The 16201-nt window shown below is 36.3% G+C and overlaps 1 protein-coding gene across 1 annotated transcript in view; it reads right to left on the bottom strand.

Moving 5' to 3' along the window:
• SACK1B (scaffolding CK1 anchoring protein B) overlaps positions 1-16201 on the bottom strand; it is a 61539-nt gene that overhangs the window by 9221 nt on the left and 36117 nt on the right. Inside the window, exons 2-3 of the mRNA XM_024754700.1 lie at positions 2986-3150; positions 2168-2292 (exon numbers count right to left, since the gene is read on the bottom strand). Of these exons, the coding sequence (XP_024610468.1) occupies positions 2168-2292; positions 2986-3150 (290 nt within the window). The remainder of the gene's footprint in view (positions 1-2167; positions 2293-2985; positions 3151-16201) is intronic.

Here is a 16201-nt window from a genome sequence, read left to right as displayed (position 1 = left end):
CTGCAGCACCAAGAGCCTTTCATCCACACGGCTCAGAATAAAAGGGAGAAAAAGTAGAAAGAAAGAAAGAAAGAAGAAAAGAGGATAAAATAAAATAAAATAAAGTAAGATAAAATAAAGTTATTAAAATAAAAATAATTATTAAGAAAAAAGTTTTTTAAAAATTAAAAAACAAACAAAAAAAAACGGATGGATAGAACTCTAGGACAAATGTTGAAAGCAAAGCTATACAGACACAATATCACACAGAAGCATATGCATACACACTCACAAAAAGGGGAAAAAATAATAAATCTTGCTCTCAAAGTCCACCTCCTCAATTCAGGATGATTCGTTGTTTAGTCATGTATTCCACAGATGCAGGGTTCATCAAGTTGATTGTGGAGTTTTAATCTGGTGCTTCTGAGGCTGCTGGGAGAGATTTCCCTTTCTCTTCTTTGTTTGCGCAGCTCCTGGGTTTCAGCTTTGGATTTGGCCCCTCCTCTGCATGTAGGTCGCAGGAGGGCGTCTGTTTTTTGCTCAGACAGGACGGGGTTAAAGGAGCCGTTGATTCGGTGGCTCTGGCTCACTCAGGCCGGGTGGAGGGAGGGGTACGACGCGGGGCGAGCCTGCGGCTGCAGAGGCCAATTCCCATCTCTGGGGTCCGCGCTGTTAGCCGTGGCTCACGCCCGTCTCTGGAGCTCCTTTAAGCATTGTTCTTAATCGCCTCTCCTCGTGCACCAGGAAACAAAGAGGGAAGTAAAAGTCTCTTGCCTCTTCGGCATGCCCAGACATTTTCCCGGACTCCCTCCTGGCTAGCCGTGGTGCACTAACCTCTTCAGGCTGTGTTCATGCTGCCAGTCCTCTCCCTGTGCTCCGAAGGAAGCCCGAGCCTCAGCTCCCAGCCCCGACCGCCCCGGTGCGTGAGCAGACAAGCGTCTCAGGCTGGTGAGTGCCGGTCGGCACCGATCCTCTGTGCGGGAACCTCTCTGCTTTGCCCTCCGCACCCCTGTTGCTGTGCCCTCCTCCGTGGCTCCGAAGCTTCCCCCCTCCACCACCCGCAGTCTCCGTGAAGGCGCTTCTAGTGTGTGGAAACTTTTCCAGCTTCACAGCTCCCTCCCACTGGTGTAGGTCCTGTCCCTGTTCTTTTGTCTCTGTTTATTCTTTTTTCTTTTGCCCTACCCAGGTACGTGGGGACTTTCTTGCGTTTTGGGAGGTCTGAGGTCTTCTGCCAGCATTAAGGATGTGTTCTGTAGGAGTTGTTCCACGTGTAGATGTATTTCTGATGTATCTGTGGGGAGGAAGGTGATCTCCGAGTCTTACTCTTCCACCATCTTCCCCCTCTCCAGTTCACGCGTTTTTGTTGTTTTTATCTGCCTATTGATATAGCCTTACTGTGTTATCCTATTCAGGACCAATAGGAATTTGCCTGGAATTTATAAGGGAGTTTGAAGGTAGCACTTAAACTCTGGAATCAGCTGGACCTAGACTGGGTTGCCAGACCTGAACTGTCTTTTGGCCCTTAACTGTGATGTTTCAGGCAAGTCACTGAACCTTCTAGAACTTCCATTTCATCATTTATCAAATGTAGATAAAAACAACTGCCTTGCAGAGAAGTTTTAAGGACTGGGAATGAAACATAAGAGCCAAGCTAGAACAGAAGTAGATATATTCCAGCAGTGGTACCCTAGAAAGATGCCAGAGAGTAAATCTGGGGCTGAAAAACCTTGCCTAGTGTTTACCATGGCATTTTAATAGCCAGACTCTTCAATGATTTTTCAGTAGTCCTATGATGACAACATGATAATCATCAGAGTCTCAATAATACTAAAATAAGAGCAATCCATTAGGCAGGTTCTTCAAGGTGATAGCTTCTATTTTTATGAACAATTATTATGATTCATACTGTTTTCATAAGGAACAAAAACACTTTTAGCATTATAGAGCTTTAGGAAACCTGAGATATAAGTCAACACTCTCATTTTGGGGAGGAAGAACTTGAAGCCCAAGGAAATTATGTGATTTGCACAATGACTTCACAGCCAGAACTGAAATTCAAGTTTCCAAGCTTTTCATGCAAGGGTTCTTCTTTTATTTTTAAGAAATAACTAAACAGATTACATTAAAACTTGAAACTCATAAATTCTATAAATGATGATAATAGTGGAGGTAAACACAATGATCTTACCTGTAGGAACCATACATAACTTTCTGGCAGTCAACTAACAAAAATTTCTGTTCCATTTTTCCATGAAATTTTGCTCCTGTTTTGGAAAGATAATCTTGGCCTTTTACTGTCCGCACTCGGATATTCTAGAATTGCATGTAAATATAAAGTAAAAATTATGGCTAGAAAGGGGATATCTTGAAAAGTAAATTATGTCATCATAAAAACTTAGTAACCAAAAAAGTACACATGAAATAATTTTTTAAAACATATAACAACAACAAATATAGTGAAAAGCACATTTTAAAACACCACCCAAAAAAGACGTACTCAAGGAACATGGTCACTTAAAATAATGTATTTTAACATAACTTACATCATTTACACAGGATGGTTCTATAAGTCACTTAGGGTCCTACTGCAAGAGCCCCTTTCAGGTTATAGTAGCATGATAACAAAATAACTAAGATTAAAATCCACCTGTCTTTTAATAAGTCAAACATCACTGAAAACACTATGCTAAATGATTGTGACAAGCAATATCTGCCGAATGAAAGATTATCACTCAAGCCAGTCATTTCAAGGTTGTAAATTAATTATGACTGACAGCAAAGTTAACTCAGAAGCTTAAGTGCCCCACCATCAAGAAAAGCATCCTATAAAACCATCACGAAGATGGTGAAGTCACAGTCTGAAGAGTACAAGGGACCCCTTCTGTGGTCAGCACCTTAAATATATGGTGTACATTTAGAGTAATATAACTTAACATGCCTTACATTCAATGACTGAGATAAAGATAAAATAGTTGAAGAAAACAAAGCAAAGCATGAAATATTTACTCTGAGACGTTGAACTTGACAGCCCTGTTTCTCGGTCATACTTAGGAAATGATTAAAGTTTGACTCATCAAGCAGAATGTACACAGATATCCCTCGAGTTGATGCCTCCACTATTTCTTTGAAAATGTCCACGTCTGTAAATATATCCATCACTAAAGCAATGACCTGTTAAAGATAAGAATATGAAACAATTTTAGATACCCAATAGAGAAAGATCTAGAAATTGCTTGCTTTCAGGAAAAACTGGACAAAATAGAAAATAGTTCAATGCATAATAAATATATATATATAAATGTATACAGAAATATTTTTGCAGTTTTCTAAAATAGAAGATAGAAAAGTATATTGAAAATAAACAAACTATATACATATTTGTAACACTAAGTAATTTCATACTAGCTTTAAGTCAAAGGGAATCTTCATTTCAGTAGAATGTTGAGTGAAGGGCAGATCCAAATCATGGCAATCAAGGTTGCCTGTAGGGTGAATGGAGGGGACAGGTAGATAGAGGGTAGAAATTGGTGCTACAGTTTTCATGGGAAATATTTCAAGGGAAAAGCAAGATTTCTGTAACTAGTTAAGAATAAAAGTATTGGAGAACTAGGACAGAGAAAAAAAATCTTCTAGGAATAGAAATATAGCTAAGAAAGGACCAAAGATAAGAAAGGGGATAAGAAGACTTGAAGACCAGAAAGTTAAATACATATGCTTAAAATTAGCTTAGCAGACAGAACAAGTAAAAGAAAACAAAATGGACAAAAAGATATGATTAAAAAGGTAAATGCAGAGAGAAATATCCTAAGGAACAGGCCCCTAAAATGGAGAGAGTCCAAGTTAACTGTTGGAAACAGAACCATATTGCCTTTGAGAAGCAGCAGGAGTGAAATGATGCTGAAAGAAAGGGAAATCATTTGACTGACTATATGTCAGATGAGAAGGACAGAATCCCTGCCCTTTGTGAAGCTTACAAAGTAGGGGAAGAAACCACAAGCAATACAGAGAAGAGGTAAATTATGTGATAAGCTATAAGATGATGTTTATTGGGAAAAATTTAGAGCAGGATAAGGGGAAATCACAGTTCCCTGGAAATTGAGAAGTAGGGGTTTGGGGTTTTCAGGGTAAGTCTCTCTGAGAAAATGTCCTTTGAGGAAGTCCTCAAGATGGATATCCTGAGGAAGCATGTCCCAGGCAGGGGGACCCAGCAATGCAAAGGTCCTATATCAGGTTCAAGAAACTGAAAGGGCAGAAATGAAACAAGAAAGGGAGAAACTAATCACAACGCCTTGAAGGCATTAAAAAGCCTTCAGTGGTTTTTCCTGAATAAGAGTGTAAGCTGTTGAGGGTTATTATTGAAGTAATAATATGGTCTCATTTATGTTAGAAAAGGATTTTTCAGGCTTTTCTTTGTTTAAGAACAGAATTTAAGGCTGGAAGGCAGGGTGGAAACAGGGAGGCCAGTTAGAACTATTGGAGCAATTCCAGTGGGAGGTAATGGTGGCCAGGACCAGACGGTACTGGTACCAGCCACTATCAGTGATGAGGAGAAATCGTCAGCACTGGATATTTTGAGCCAAAAGGACTTCTAGATGGACTGAATATGGGATGTGGGAGAAAGAGGGGGAAAAAGAGGATGACTCTAAGATTTTTCAGCTCACCAACCTGAAGGACAGAGCTGAGATAGGGGAGGGTACAGCTACACTAAATTTTAGGTAAAAGACTGAAAAGGCAAGTTAAGTTTCAGGGACTTGGATATTCAAGTGGAATACTGAGTAGGGAGGTCTAGGCCAGAGCTGTCAACTGGGTGTTGTAATGTAGAGATGACAATTAAATCCAAGTCATCCAGGGAGACTGGATGAATAGTTAGGAGATCTAGTACAAGAGGGGCTAGCAAAGGAAGTCTAAAAGAAGGGACATCCTGAGAGGCAAGTTAAGACAGGGTATCAAGAAGAAGGGTGTCCTCAAGTGTGTCATACCCTACTGCAAGGCCAAGTAACATGAGGATTAAGCATTCATCGGATTTAGTAATATACAGGTAATTGATGACTTCACAGTGTAGTTTTAGTGGAGTGGTGAGAGCAAAAGCTTTCTTGGGAGGGGTTTAATAGGGTTTGAGAGGACAAAGTATATTAAAAGAGTCTAGGAGTGCTATATAGAATGCTAACTTTAAACGACAGTTATAAACACACTTATTTACCCTCCTTGTGTAAAGTTTCCCTGCAACCTTTATGTGTATTGTCTTTATCAATCTTTGTGGTTTTCCAAACTGGTGTACAGTCAGTATAATTATTAGAAAGCAGACTTCTTTTTAATTAAACATATTTCATTACAATAATTAGTCTGTGTACTCATTAAGTAGAATTATCTATCATTTTCTTCTAAACACTGGATTTGTTTCACAGCCTCAAACTGTCTCAGGGATCCTCCCACACCAAGTATTTATTAACCTCAGATACTGAAAGCTATCTGCAGGTATAGGTAACTCTTTTTGAGTAATCCGACTACAATGAGAAGCAGAAAAATAGAGCAGTAGCTGTGGGTAAAGCTGGGTCAAGAGAAGTTGTATTTTTTGTTTTGTTTTAAGGTGAGAGAAATAACAGCAGGTCTGTGTGCTAATGAAATGCTCCAGTAAAGAGTAAAAATCAGTGATGCAGGAGATGGTGGGAGGTGGGATGGGGAAACAAGGGATTTCTGGAGGAAGGCCTTTGAGCAGGCAATAAAAGACAGGATCTAGTACAAAAAATAATTAGAGCACAGGGAATAACGATCTTCAAAAGATCATTGTACTACCAAGCCAGAAGGCTAGGTACAAGGTGCAGGTGCTGGTGGAAGTACAGATGTGGTGGAGGGGCTATGGATGTTCTCCTCTGAATAATGCCACTTTCTCAGTGAAATGGGAGGCAAGGTCTTCAACAGAGAAGACCTTGGATTATGGAAGACACGTTAGCGGTATGAGGAAAGGCGGTTAAGTAGTCAGCTAGGAGGGTAGAAGAGGGAACGGACTACAGAATATAGTGTGACTGCAGAGTGGCATTAAGGACCCACCAAGTCATAAATTTAAAATCAGACCAGTCAATGTGGTTGAGAGCTATTCTCTCTAACCAAGGAACAAAAATTGTCAAGAAATGAGAAGGAAAGAAATGACCTGGGAATAGACACATGGCAACAACAGCTAGGATAATATACTAGATACATTGCAAGTATGTTAGAACATGAAGAAGGTCATGGATAATATATTATTTAATCCAATAAGATGTTAGAACAAAATACTGGGCCATGTTCAATTTATACAAGATGATGACGTTCTTTAAACTACCAGTGAAATATACTTCAATCAGATTTTCTTTAGGAAGAACAATTTCAATCACTCTAATGGCCTCATGTGATCCTTCCCTTATTTATAAATGGTATTAGGTGGCAGGAGAAGGGAGAAGCTAGTTAGAACAGCCTCACCTGTGTCTTGTGCATATTCTCTATAAAATAAAACATGTGAAAACCTTTCAGTCACATCCACAATTATTAATGAATGCATTTATATACAATAATGAGTGATGTGATAGTGTATGGACATTGAGATAAAGAAATGAAAATGTCCATTTTATAAACTTATTTTACAAAATAACTTTTAAAAACATATGTCTGGAGCAGTATAGCACTATTTTTTTTTTTAACTAGAAAGGAATTTTTTAAAATAAAGAAACATTATTATACTACATGGTATTCTTTGTAAAAAAATAATCAGTACATCTAAAGAATTTATTTTTAATTTGTCTGATAGTCTCCTGTAACAAATTACTTGAGACTTTGGAAATGAACAAAAACTCATGACCAGATAAATAAAGGGTTTTGTTTCTAAAAAGTAATTGAAGTCACTCAGCCAATGGAAGATTCTAGCACATAAAAGGTAGAACAAATGACAGTCCCTCTTGTATGACAGATAATGCAATGCATTAGGATCTGGGAGACCAGATTACACATCTTTGACAAATTTATGTGATGTCAATGGAGTCAGATGCCTTATCAGGATTTCTGGTTTCCAGCACCCAGTAGATATCTTGAAAACTTGTATAAAGTCTACAGAAAATTTCAGCTGTGCCAAGAAAGGCAAAATAAAATGTAGCCTTTTTTTTTTTTAATTTAATGGTGGGTTACATTCATGGAAAGGAATGATAATTAGAAATGAGGTATGCCAAACCTGATCTGAAGGTGTTACACTCCCAGCTAGTTAACTAAATCACACTGTGCTGTAGAAATAACCACAATGACTATATATAATGAAAGAAAAATGATATACCTGATTAGTACAAGGCTTTTCAAAGGTATATTAATTGATTTCATAAGTCAATACAGAAACCAGTTACATTAAATGGCATTCATTAAACTATCATGTTATATAATTTTAAACTTCTTCTCTTGCTTCTTCATTAATTACTGTTTTATTCTTGTTTGATAAATTGAAAAAGTAAACAAGCAAATGCATTCATCAGCAACATGAGACTTAGAAAACTTTCAGGAAGATATTCTGAGTGACTTTTAAGATTTGAGTGAAACTTTGCATCTTTTAGTAGTTTCAGAGAAACTGATTCAAGGATATGAGTTTCCACTTATTTTTCTCAGAGTAGTAAATTTTCCTGAAGTGACCTAGACACACTGAATTAAAATAATATTAAAATTAAATATTAAAATAATATAAACAGTGACAATAAATTTATGATAATTTCATATTCATGATACAATTTAAGCTCACTTAGGAAAGTAAATAATGAGTTGTTATGTAATTCAGAGAAAGGGGAGAAAAAGCTCTAAATGTACATGGTTGTTAGGGTGGGTTCCCAGTAGAATGAAATACACTACCAGGGCTTCATGAATAAGCCTTAAATAATGAATAAAGATTATTTTTAGCCATCCAAGCTGGAAGACTAGCATTACAGAAATAGAGGCAAAAATTAGAATGATGGCAACAGTAATATTTTAATAAATGTTTATTGAATTAACCTAAAATTAAACACAAAGATTATCACACTTATGAATATGGAACAAATTTACTTAGGATTTATCTGCATAACTGCTATGAAGGATCTTGAAAATCTGACACATGTTTAGATTTGATCTTGAGAGCAATATAAATCCTGAAGAGGAAACTATGTGCACAAAATAGTATCTTGGGAAAATGTATCTGATAGCAACATTCATATTGAAAGTATCTAAATTCTAATGAATCATATTGACTAACGAGGATCATGAAGCCCTCTTTTTATGGTAATGTTATAAGTGCAGTGAAATATTTTTTAAAATGTGAGGTAGAAACCAATGACAAGAAAAATGAAAAGTATGATAGATTTGATAGAAAATGTTCATCACAATGTTGACACTGAATTACTTGCATTTCCTTAGAAATATGCCTCACCATCTTCAGAATTTTAATTTTGAAACCCATACTGTGTTTCCCACTATAATCCATTAAGATAGATCACTATTAGCAATATGCTTTTATATGACCTAAATACTTAAAGAAATGTAAGTACACCTTGGGTTAATGATCTGTAGTCACAGAACTGTCAGTATTACCCTCAAAATTGAAAAAGTGAATATTATACCTTTTATGCTTCAAAATACTAAGCACCATTTGAAAGGATTCGGACTTCCTTGGTAATTGCCTACCTATATACAGGAGGATTTACCTTTTTCCAACAGAAGGAACGCTAATAAGGAGTTCAAATTAAAAAAAAAATCAACAAAACTTTTTAATAACCGTATCTATAATAAAATTCAACACAACTAGAAAACCTTAAGAATTGAGTAATAGAAATCTAGGGAAATGATCACTTAGGAAATATATATCTCTGAGTCTGTAATGCCTGTTAAAAGCAATGTGCTAAATGGATTTCAGAAAAAAGAGAGCCCAATATTAAGAATAAGTGCTTTTGGTCCTTATCCTTCTGCAGCCTAAATAAAAGTATCAATTTTCATATATAATATATTGTATGCACTATAATATTGTTTAGTAAGTTTAAGCTTTACATTATGAATGCCATAACTTCTGTACATATATAAGCATCTATACTAGTAGCTAAATTGATATCAATTGGTTTGGTCTGCCATAAATTGTGTAACTTTTGGAAAGTCAGTGAAATGATTCTGAGTCTCACTGACCTCTATTATATATTAAATAAATCACAGATGATCGTGTGTGTACCAAGTTCTAAAATTCTATGTTTCAGTAACTATTCATTCACTCCCAATTACCCAACAATTGGATTAAAACATGCATTGTACTTAGCTTGTAAAAATCTCACCAACCACTACCTGGTGAAAGTGAAAAACAAACAAGCAAAAATCCTGGGTATTGTACTAAAATTCAACAGAAGATGTAAGGGGGAATGTTTGGGCTGTGTTATGGCTACAACATAAATCTGTAGAAGTAGTACATATGTTTGACAACTCAGAAGTGTTGCATAATTTTGATATTTCCCTCCCTTTCTGCATTGTGCTACATGATTGAAAGTACTTATACACCAGTATTATGGACTGAATGTTTACGTCTTCCAAAAATGCATATTTTGAAATCCTGAACAGGCTTAAAAAAAAACAGCAAGAAGAGCCATAGTCCTTTTACTGATTTCACAGTTCAGCCCTCTTACAAGTTCTCATTTCCCCAGCACTTCCGAAAAGTAACTTCTCCTGAAACTTGACCTGACAAGGGTCCTGAGCATGGGCCCCCAAGCCAAGGTATCAGAATCTAGATCTTGGCAAACTGACCAAAGTAACTTGTTTTCCTGAGACTCTTAGGAGATCTCCTTTAACCTGTAGCATAACTATCCATTAGCTTGGAATAATTATTATCTTATTTAAATTTTTCCAATATGAAGGGATGTCTGTCAGGAAGAAAGGAGTGAAGGGCACTGCAGGTGGAAAGACAAAGAGGGAAGAAAGGAATAAGAATCTATTACTAGTTGTGTTGGGAAAATTGTAGAGTAGCACTTAAAGGGGAGGAAACGTTTGGGTAACAGGAACTGAAGCATTAGGAATACTCACCAGGAATAGCATTAGAACCCATTTTTCTGGGTCATGGAAATCTACTGAGGTGGAGTTAGCCATAAGGCTAGAAAGATTAGAAAGGTCAATTTGGCCAAGATTGTAGAGGGCAGCCCTTGCACGCCAGGCTAACTACAGATTCCATAAGGCACAATGGGGAAGCATGTAAAGCTTTTCACCAAAGCGTTATGTGATTGGAAAAATACTTAAGAAGATTAACATGTTAGTATACATGGGATGAGTGAGAAACTGGAACATCTACCAGCAAGTAGAGGAGTTAGGAGGTTTCAATCCTAATGCAGCATAAATGTGTAAGATCTCAATGTGAATGAAGGCAGCAGGGATAGAAGGAAGGGATGGAGGTAAAGCTGCAAAGGATGACTTGACAAGACTCAGTGGCTGAGTGCTTGAGAAAGACAACAGAGACAGGCTAGTCAGGGCTCATCATGTATTAGAGATCTAAATTACATGGAAAATTATTGTACCATTTTAAGAAAATTTAAAATTTGAAAGGAGTATTTGTATATAACGAAATTCAAAACAACGTGATAAACACCATGCTAAAAAGTTGTACTATTTGTTTTTCCTATCTACCTATTTATCTATTCATCCCCTTTCATCTATGCTTTTTTTAAATTAGCCATTGAAACTTAAGTGTTTTTAGGCATACAGGAAAAGTTGGGTGGACATCAAAGGAATAAAATAGGAAATAGGTAATACAGTTGATGGCATACAATCTAGGTGGAGTCAGAATGGGATGGCATTAGCAGAGGAGGAATTGCCTTAGAGTTAGGTTCTACGGATGTGCTAAGACTACAGGGAAGAAGAGAATGAGTACTAACTGCAAGAAACGTATTGATGGTGTATAGGGTATTGTGAGAGGAGGAAAGGGAAACAGATTAGGTGACTGTCACTGGATGCCCTCAGCATACACTTCATGGTTGGGGGTAAAGCCTACCTCTGGGGCTGTGGTCAGTGAAGGCTCAGACTGTGGGCTTGCATGGGAATGAAGAAGGTCCAGAACAGTTGCTCTGAGGAATACAGTACAGAGTTAATAGGAAATTAAAAGTTATTCAGTATAACAGTGAGAGGCCAACTGAACTTTTTTTTTTAATGTAAACTTGAAATTGACTTTTTAGCAAGTTTTTGAGAAATTTTCCATCAACATTCAACAAATGTCAAAAGACATTTAGGTAACAGAGAAATTTCAATACTGACTAGGTATTTAATAGTAATGCTTTTTTTAGGTTTGATAATTTATGCTTTTTAAAAAGTCCTTATTTTTTAGAGAATTATATTGAAGCAATTACAGATGAAACGAAATAATCTGTTACATGTGATTTTCTTCAACTTAATTCAGCAGCAGTGGAGGATACGGAGGAAACAAAGTTGAATACAAGTTGATAATTAATGAAACAGGGTGGTGGTACATGAGGAATCATTATCATAGTCTCTCTTCTTTTATATACGTTTGAAAGTTTCCAAAGCAAGATGATAAGTAATCAAGAAACTATCTAAACTTTCACTCTATCCATTGTATTCCTTCTTCTCACTCTTTTCTATTTTTATCTTTTTAGCTCAGATATCGTCCTTGCTAAATTTCCCCTTTAATTTTGTACTCCTTCTTCCTAAGTCACTCTTCAGTGTTTCCTTTACTTCCACAAATATCTGTCCCTACATATCTCTCTGATTCTGTCATTTTTCTAGCGAGGTGAACTAAGAGAAGAACATAACCTTTTTGAGCCTCAAATTTTTCATCTATGAAATCAAGTGAATACCTCCCATTCTGTAGGATTATTGGGAAAATTGAGATGCTGTATATCAAGTCTGTAATAAGTGGCCCATGGTATAAGATGTTACATAGTATAAGCACATGGCAAAGGATCACTGAATAGTTGCTACTATTAATAAAAATGTGGGTGATAACAGAGCTTGAAGAATAGACATTTTGTTATATTTGAGTAAAATTTTATAGTCCCTAGTTTAAAGAGATGAGTAAAATGTTTCTCATGTTTCAAGCCATTATTTTCTTAATTTATAGCATTGGCCTTAACCAAATATTCCCCAATAATTAAAACAACAATTACAACAAAACAGAACAAAACTTTCTATTCATGTTTTAAGAGGCTGCATTCTTTACTTGAGCAATAACTGTGTTACTTTAATGTCAACTATTAATTAACCTGACATAAAAAAATCAAACATACCACATGGCAAAAATACCACAGGTCCTATTTATTCAATAGTAATTTCTATCTGGATAAGAAACTTGAATATCAAGGTATACATCAAAGGAATAAAATAGGAAAGAGGTAATACAGTTGATGGCATACAATCTCGGTGGAGTCAGAATGGGATGGCATGAGCAGAGAAGGAAGAGGTATCAAGGTATCAAGGAGTTACACAAAAGTTATGAAATATTGCAGAAGCATTTTTGCATTTAGTATAAGTCTTTCCTATGTCTTTATAGTCAAGTTACATGCACCTAATCCTCTGTTTTTAACTCTACTACTCTCTTTTCTCTCTTGGATAATTTTTTTCACCACTAGCCTCTGAGAATTGTGTATTATTTTTCACTTTGATTCCTGAAAGTTGAAAGGCCACATACCTTTGGTGGTAGGGAAGAGTCATTCTAAAAGCTAAGAGACAGGGGAAATAATTTTCAGGGGCTCATCAAGCTAAATTCAAAAATGTTAACCGCATTACCTAGAATATTTCCTAAATAATCCCTCTCCCACACACTCCAGGTTTCTTAAGTATTTTGAACACCTAATGATACTCATTCTCTTCAGATAAACAATATACAGACATAAAACAGCAAATGTCTTTCAGTTGGGCTACAGAAACAAGACGCAGATTTCCTATTTTACTAGCAACTATGTTATTTTCAAGTCTTCATTAATATGATTAAAATCTCATTGGAGAATCTTCCCTTTCTCTGCTGAGAAAATTCTAAAGTATAATTTATTTATTTTCCTTATATAGGTTCAGAAGAAGGAACTTGTCAGAATTCTAGGTTGAGAGTCTGTTTCACTTTATTACATACTTTACATCTGAAATTTGAGGTTTTATCAAAAGGAAATGGTCTTTGTCAAAAGCTGAAATAGCCACATTTATTCCAAACATTTTTATTAACTTAAACCAAATTGTTTTATCTGTAAAATTAAGGAAGGTCCATGTCCTTACATATCACCCTTGATTAATATTCTACATAAATATGTTATTGAAAACTAAAATATGTTTCATATAACTATAACCTCAAGCAGCTGGTAAAGTTATAGATTTTGGTAAAATGGAAATTAATGATTAAAGAAGAGGAATAGAATGAGATGAGGACAAAAGAGGAGAAAAACTATACAAAACTTCTCTGGGAGTAATACATTAAATTTGGTTCTTATACCAAATTTGTAAAATGACATTTGAAAAGTCATTTAAACTCTAAGTATTTCCAAAGGCCAAATAATTTCATCTTTTACATATAAGGACACAAATAATATTAAAAAGGTACTTCCATTCTAACAAAATTCAAGTTGGAGTTTCAATCTGGGCCAGTGAAATATTTTTGAAACAACTTAAATATGCCTGTAATTTAGGTTTCTTGAGACTTAATTTTTGAAAATAGATCAAATGGCAAAAGAAAAGTACACTGGATAAGCATTAAAACATTCAGATAAAGAAAAAAAATATCCAAATCATTAAAATGTGAAGCAGTTCAGTAAGAAATCTAAACTTAAGCTTTTATTATTGAGCTGATCAAGGGCAACAGAAAGCCTGCCGATTGATAAGGAGACCAAAGGAATCTGTCGTCTGAGAGGAGTGAAGAAAAGGGGTATGCAGAACACTCTCGTGAATTTAATGATCTGATAGGAGGGAACATGTCAATGACATATTTAGTTTCAAATTAAATTAAATTAAAGGAATTAAAATTTCATGAGCATCTAGAAAAGATTTCCAACCACACTTTCTCAGATAGGCTAATTATTCAGTTAAAAGATCATCTCACAGTTATTTTAGACATAATGTTAGATTACTCTTTTTACTGTGAAATCAAACTTCCTAAGTAAAATTTAGGAGCATTTCTTTCAATTCTAGTATCTGGATCAGAAAGTAAACAAACAAGTGGTTAGCAACATTCTTATGACATGAAAAAAATGTATAAAATATTTTTCATAATTAGACACGAACACATGGGGAGGGGAGAGGGAGACGAGAGAGAGAGAGAGAGAGAGAGAGATTGATTATCTGTCTCGTTCTCTCTACCTTCAGGGGAAAAATTACAAAAAACAGACTAAGAAAGGAAAAATTGCAACAATTTCACAATTATGCCAGGGACAATGGCATTTTCTTTTCTTCTTGGTATATACGTATTTTTAAAAAACTGACATTATTTATGTAATGTGTATGCCATATATTTGTCATTCTAGAATATTCTCCTATTAACAAACTGTCATAACATCACATGTTCAGAAAAGACAGTTCTCCAAAGCAGTGTGAAGAATGTAGTCTGAACACAGAAGGACTGACTAGGAATCTGCTGCAAAGGTCCAGAACCTGATCGGCAAAGTAGGTTATATCATCCAGAGGTCTGCCAAGAAAACATGTTTCCCTAAGAGTTTTCGTTGTTGAGAAATTAATGAAAATATTTACAGAAATGTGGGTACAGTTAATGGAACTGACTATAGAGACAAGCAGGGAGAGAGCAAGAGAAAAACAAACAGAACATAAACTTCTCTCCAGCTGGTGTTCACTCTCCTGCTGGCACCTCCCACTGAGCAGCCTTTCCTGATCAGGGAGGAGGTGGCAAGGGCACCCAGGTGATGCAGTCTATGGCATCAGCGTTTGAAAAGCAAAGAGGGGCAGAGAAAGGTGGAAAACAGATCTGGGATGGGTGGGGATAAAGGATAATGTGCTCAGGGATGCAGAATGGAGGCTAGGCTTCAGAGATATTTAGGAAGTAGGTGGCAAAAATGCAGTGTGACCGGCCGCTGGATGGTGGGGTCATGAGTAGAATATACTTCCGGATAATTTCCAGATTTCTGGATTGAATGACTGACTGGTTGGTGTCGTCAATGACAGACACAGGCAGTTGGGAGGTTGGAAAGGAGGAGGCTGGCCTTGGGTCTATTGAGTGTCAGTCCTCTATGACACATGGAAACCCTTACAGGCTGTGGGTTGTCAGGGTCTGGGATTCAGGAGAAAGCTTCTGGCCTCTAATGTTACAAATTTCCAGCCATGATTTAGACTATTTAAAAATATGTAATTTATAGAATCAAATGTAAATTCTTTACAATGGCATGCAAGGTCTATCACAGTCTGAATGCCTTTTCTTCTTCGTTTCATGCTTCACTGCATCTTCCATGCATCCCACTCTGACGGCCACGTGCTTTCACATCATGCTTGTGCAGTTCCTTTTGTCTAAAATCCCATGTTCTCCTTCTTTATGAAAATCCAATTCATCTCTCAAGGCCTAGCTTACCTGAAGACCTCTTTCACAAAGCCTCTGCTAATTCCCTGAGCCTAAATAAATGGCATCCTAACTTATGCTCCATCTATGGTGTTTAATACATTTAGCATAGCATTTATTTCATCAGCCTTGTGGCTCACTCATTACTTTCAAGGGAGTAATAAACTAGTGGAGGGTGGGGAAAATATGCCTCAGTCATTTTGTATCCCCATCAACTTAACAATACAACTCAATAAAATTTATTAAATTATTCATGCTTTCTCTAAAGCATCAAAGACAGCTACTTTCAAATAGTAAACAAGCAAATTTTTTAAATGAATATTTACAGTTCTAATTTGAATTCCTAAAGATTCCTATCATTTTCTAAATAAAGCACTGTCTCAGAAATCTCTCATGGTACTTTTCATTTACAATTTACCAAGTCTGGGAAGGAGGTGGGTTGGAACACATGGACTGATGTTATTACTGTGTTTACTGGTCTTCTGTTTCTGGGCAATATTTTATGTATGTACACCTGTATGAAATAGCAAGAAGATTCCTGAAGGTCATCTGCCTGCTATTCAAATGAACTATGTCCTGAAATCTATCCTAAATGGCACAGGTAGTAAAGGTAGAAAACGTGGGTCCTAGTAAGTGGGGAATAATAACACTTGCACTGTGGAAGGTGTTAGTAAGAATCATCTTTCTCAAAATGGCTCATTTTAGTTGGGCTGGATAAGT

Source organism: Neophocaena asiaeorientalis, unplaced genomic scaffold (genome assembly GCF_003031525.2).
Source record: "Neophocaena asiaeorientalis asiaeorientalis breed wild unplaced genomic scaffold, Neophocaena_asiaeorientalis_V1.1 scaffold319, whole genome shotgun sequence".
NCBI classification, from domain to species: domain Eukaryota; kingdom Metazoa; phylum Chordata; class Mammalia; order Artiodactyla; family Phocoenidae; genus Neophocaena; species Neophocaena asiaeorientalis.
This window is presented reverse-complemented; position numbering and strand designations above follow the sequence as displayed.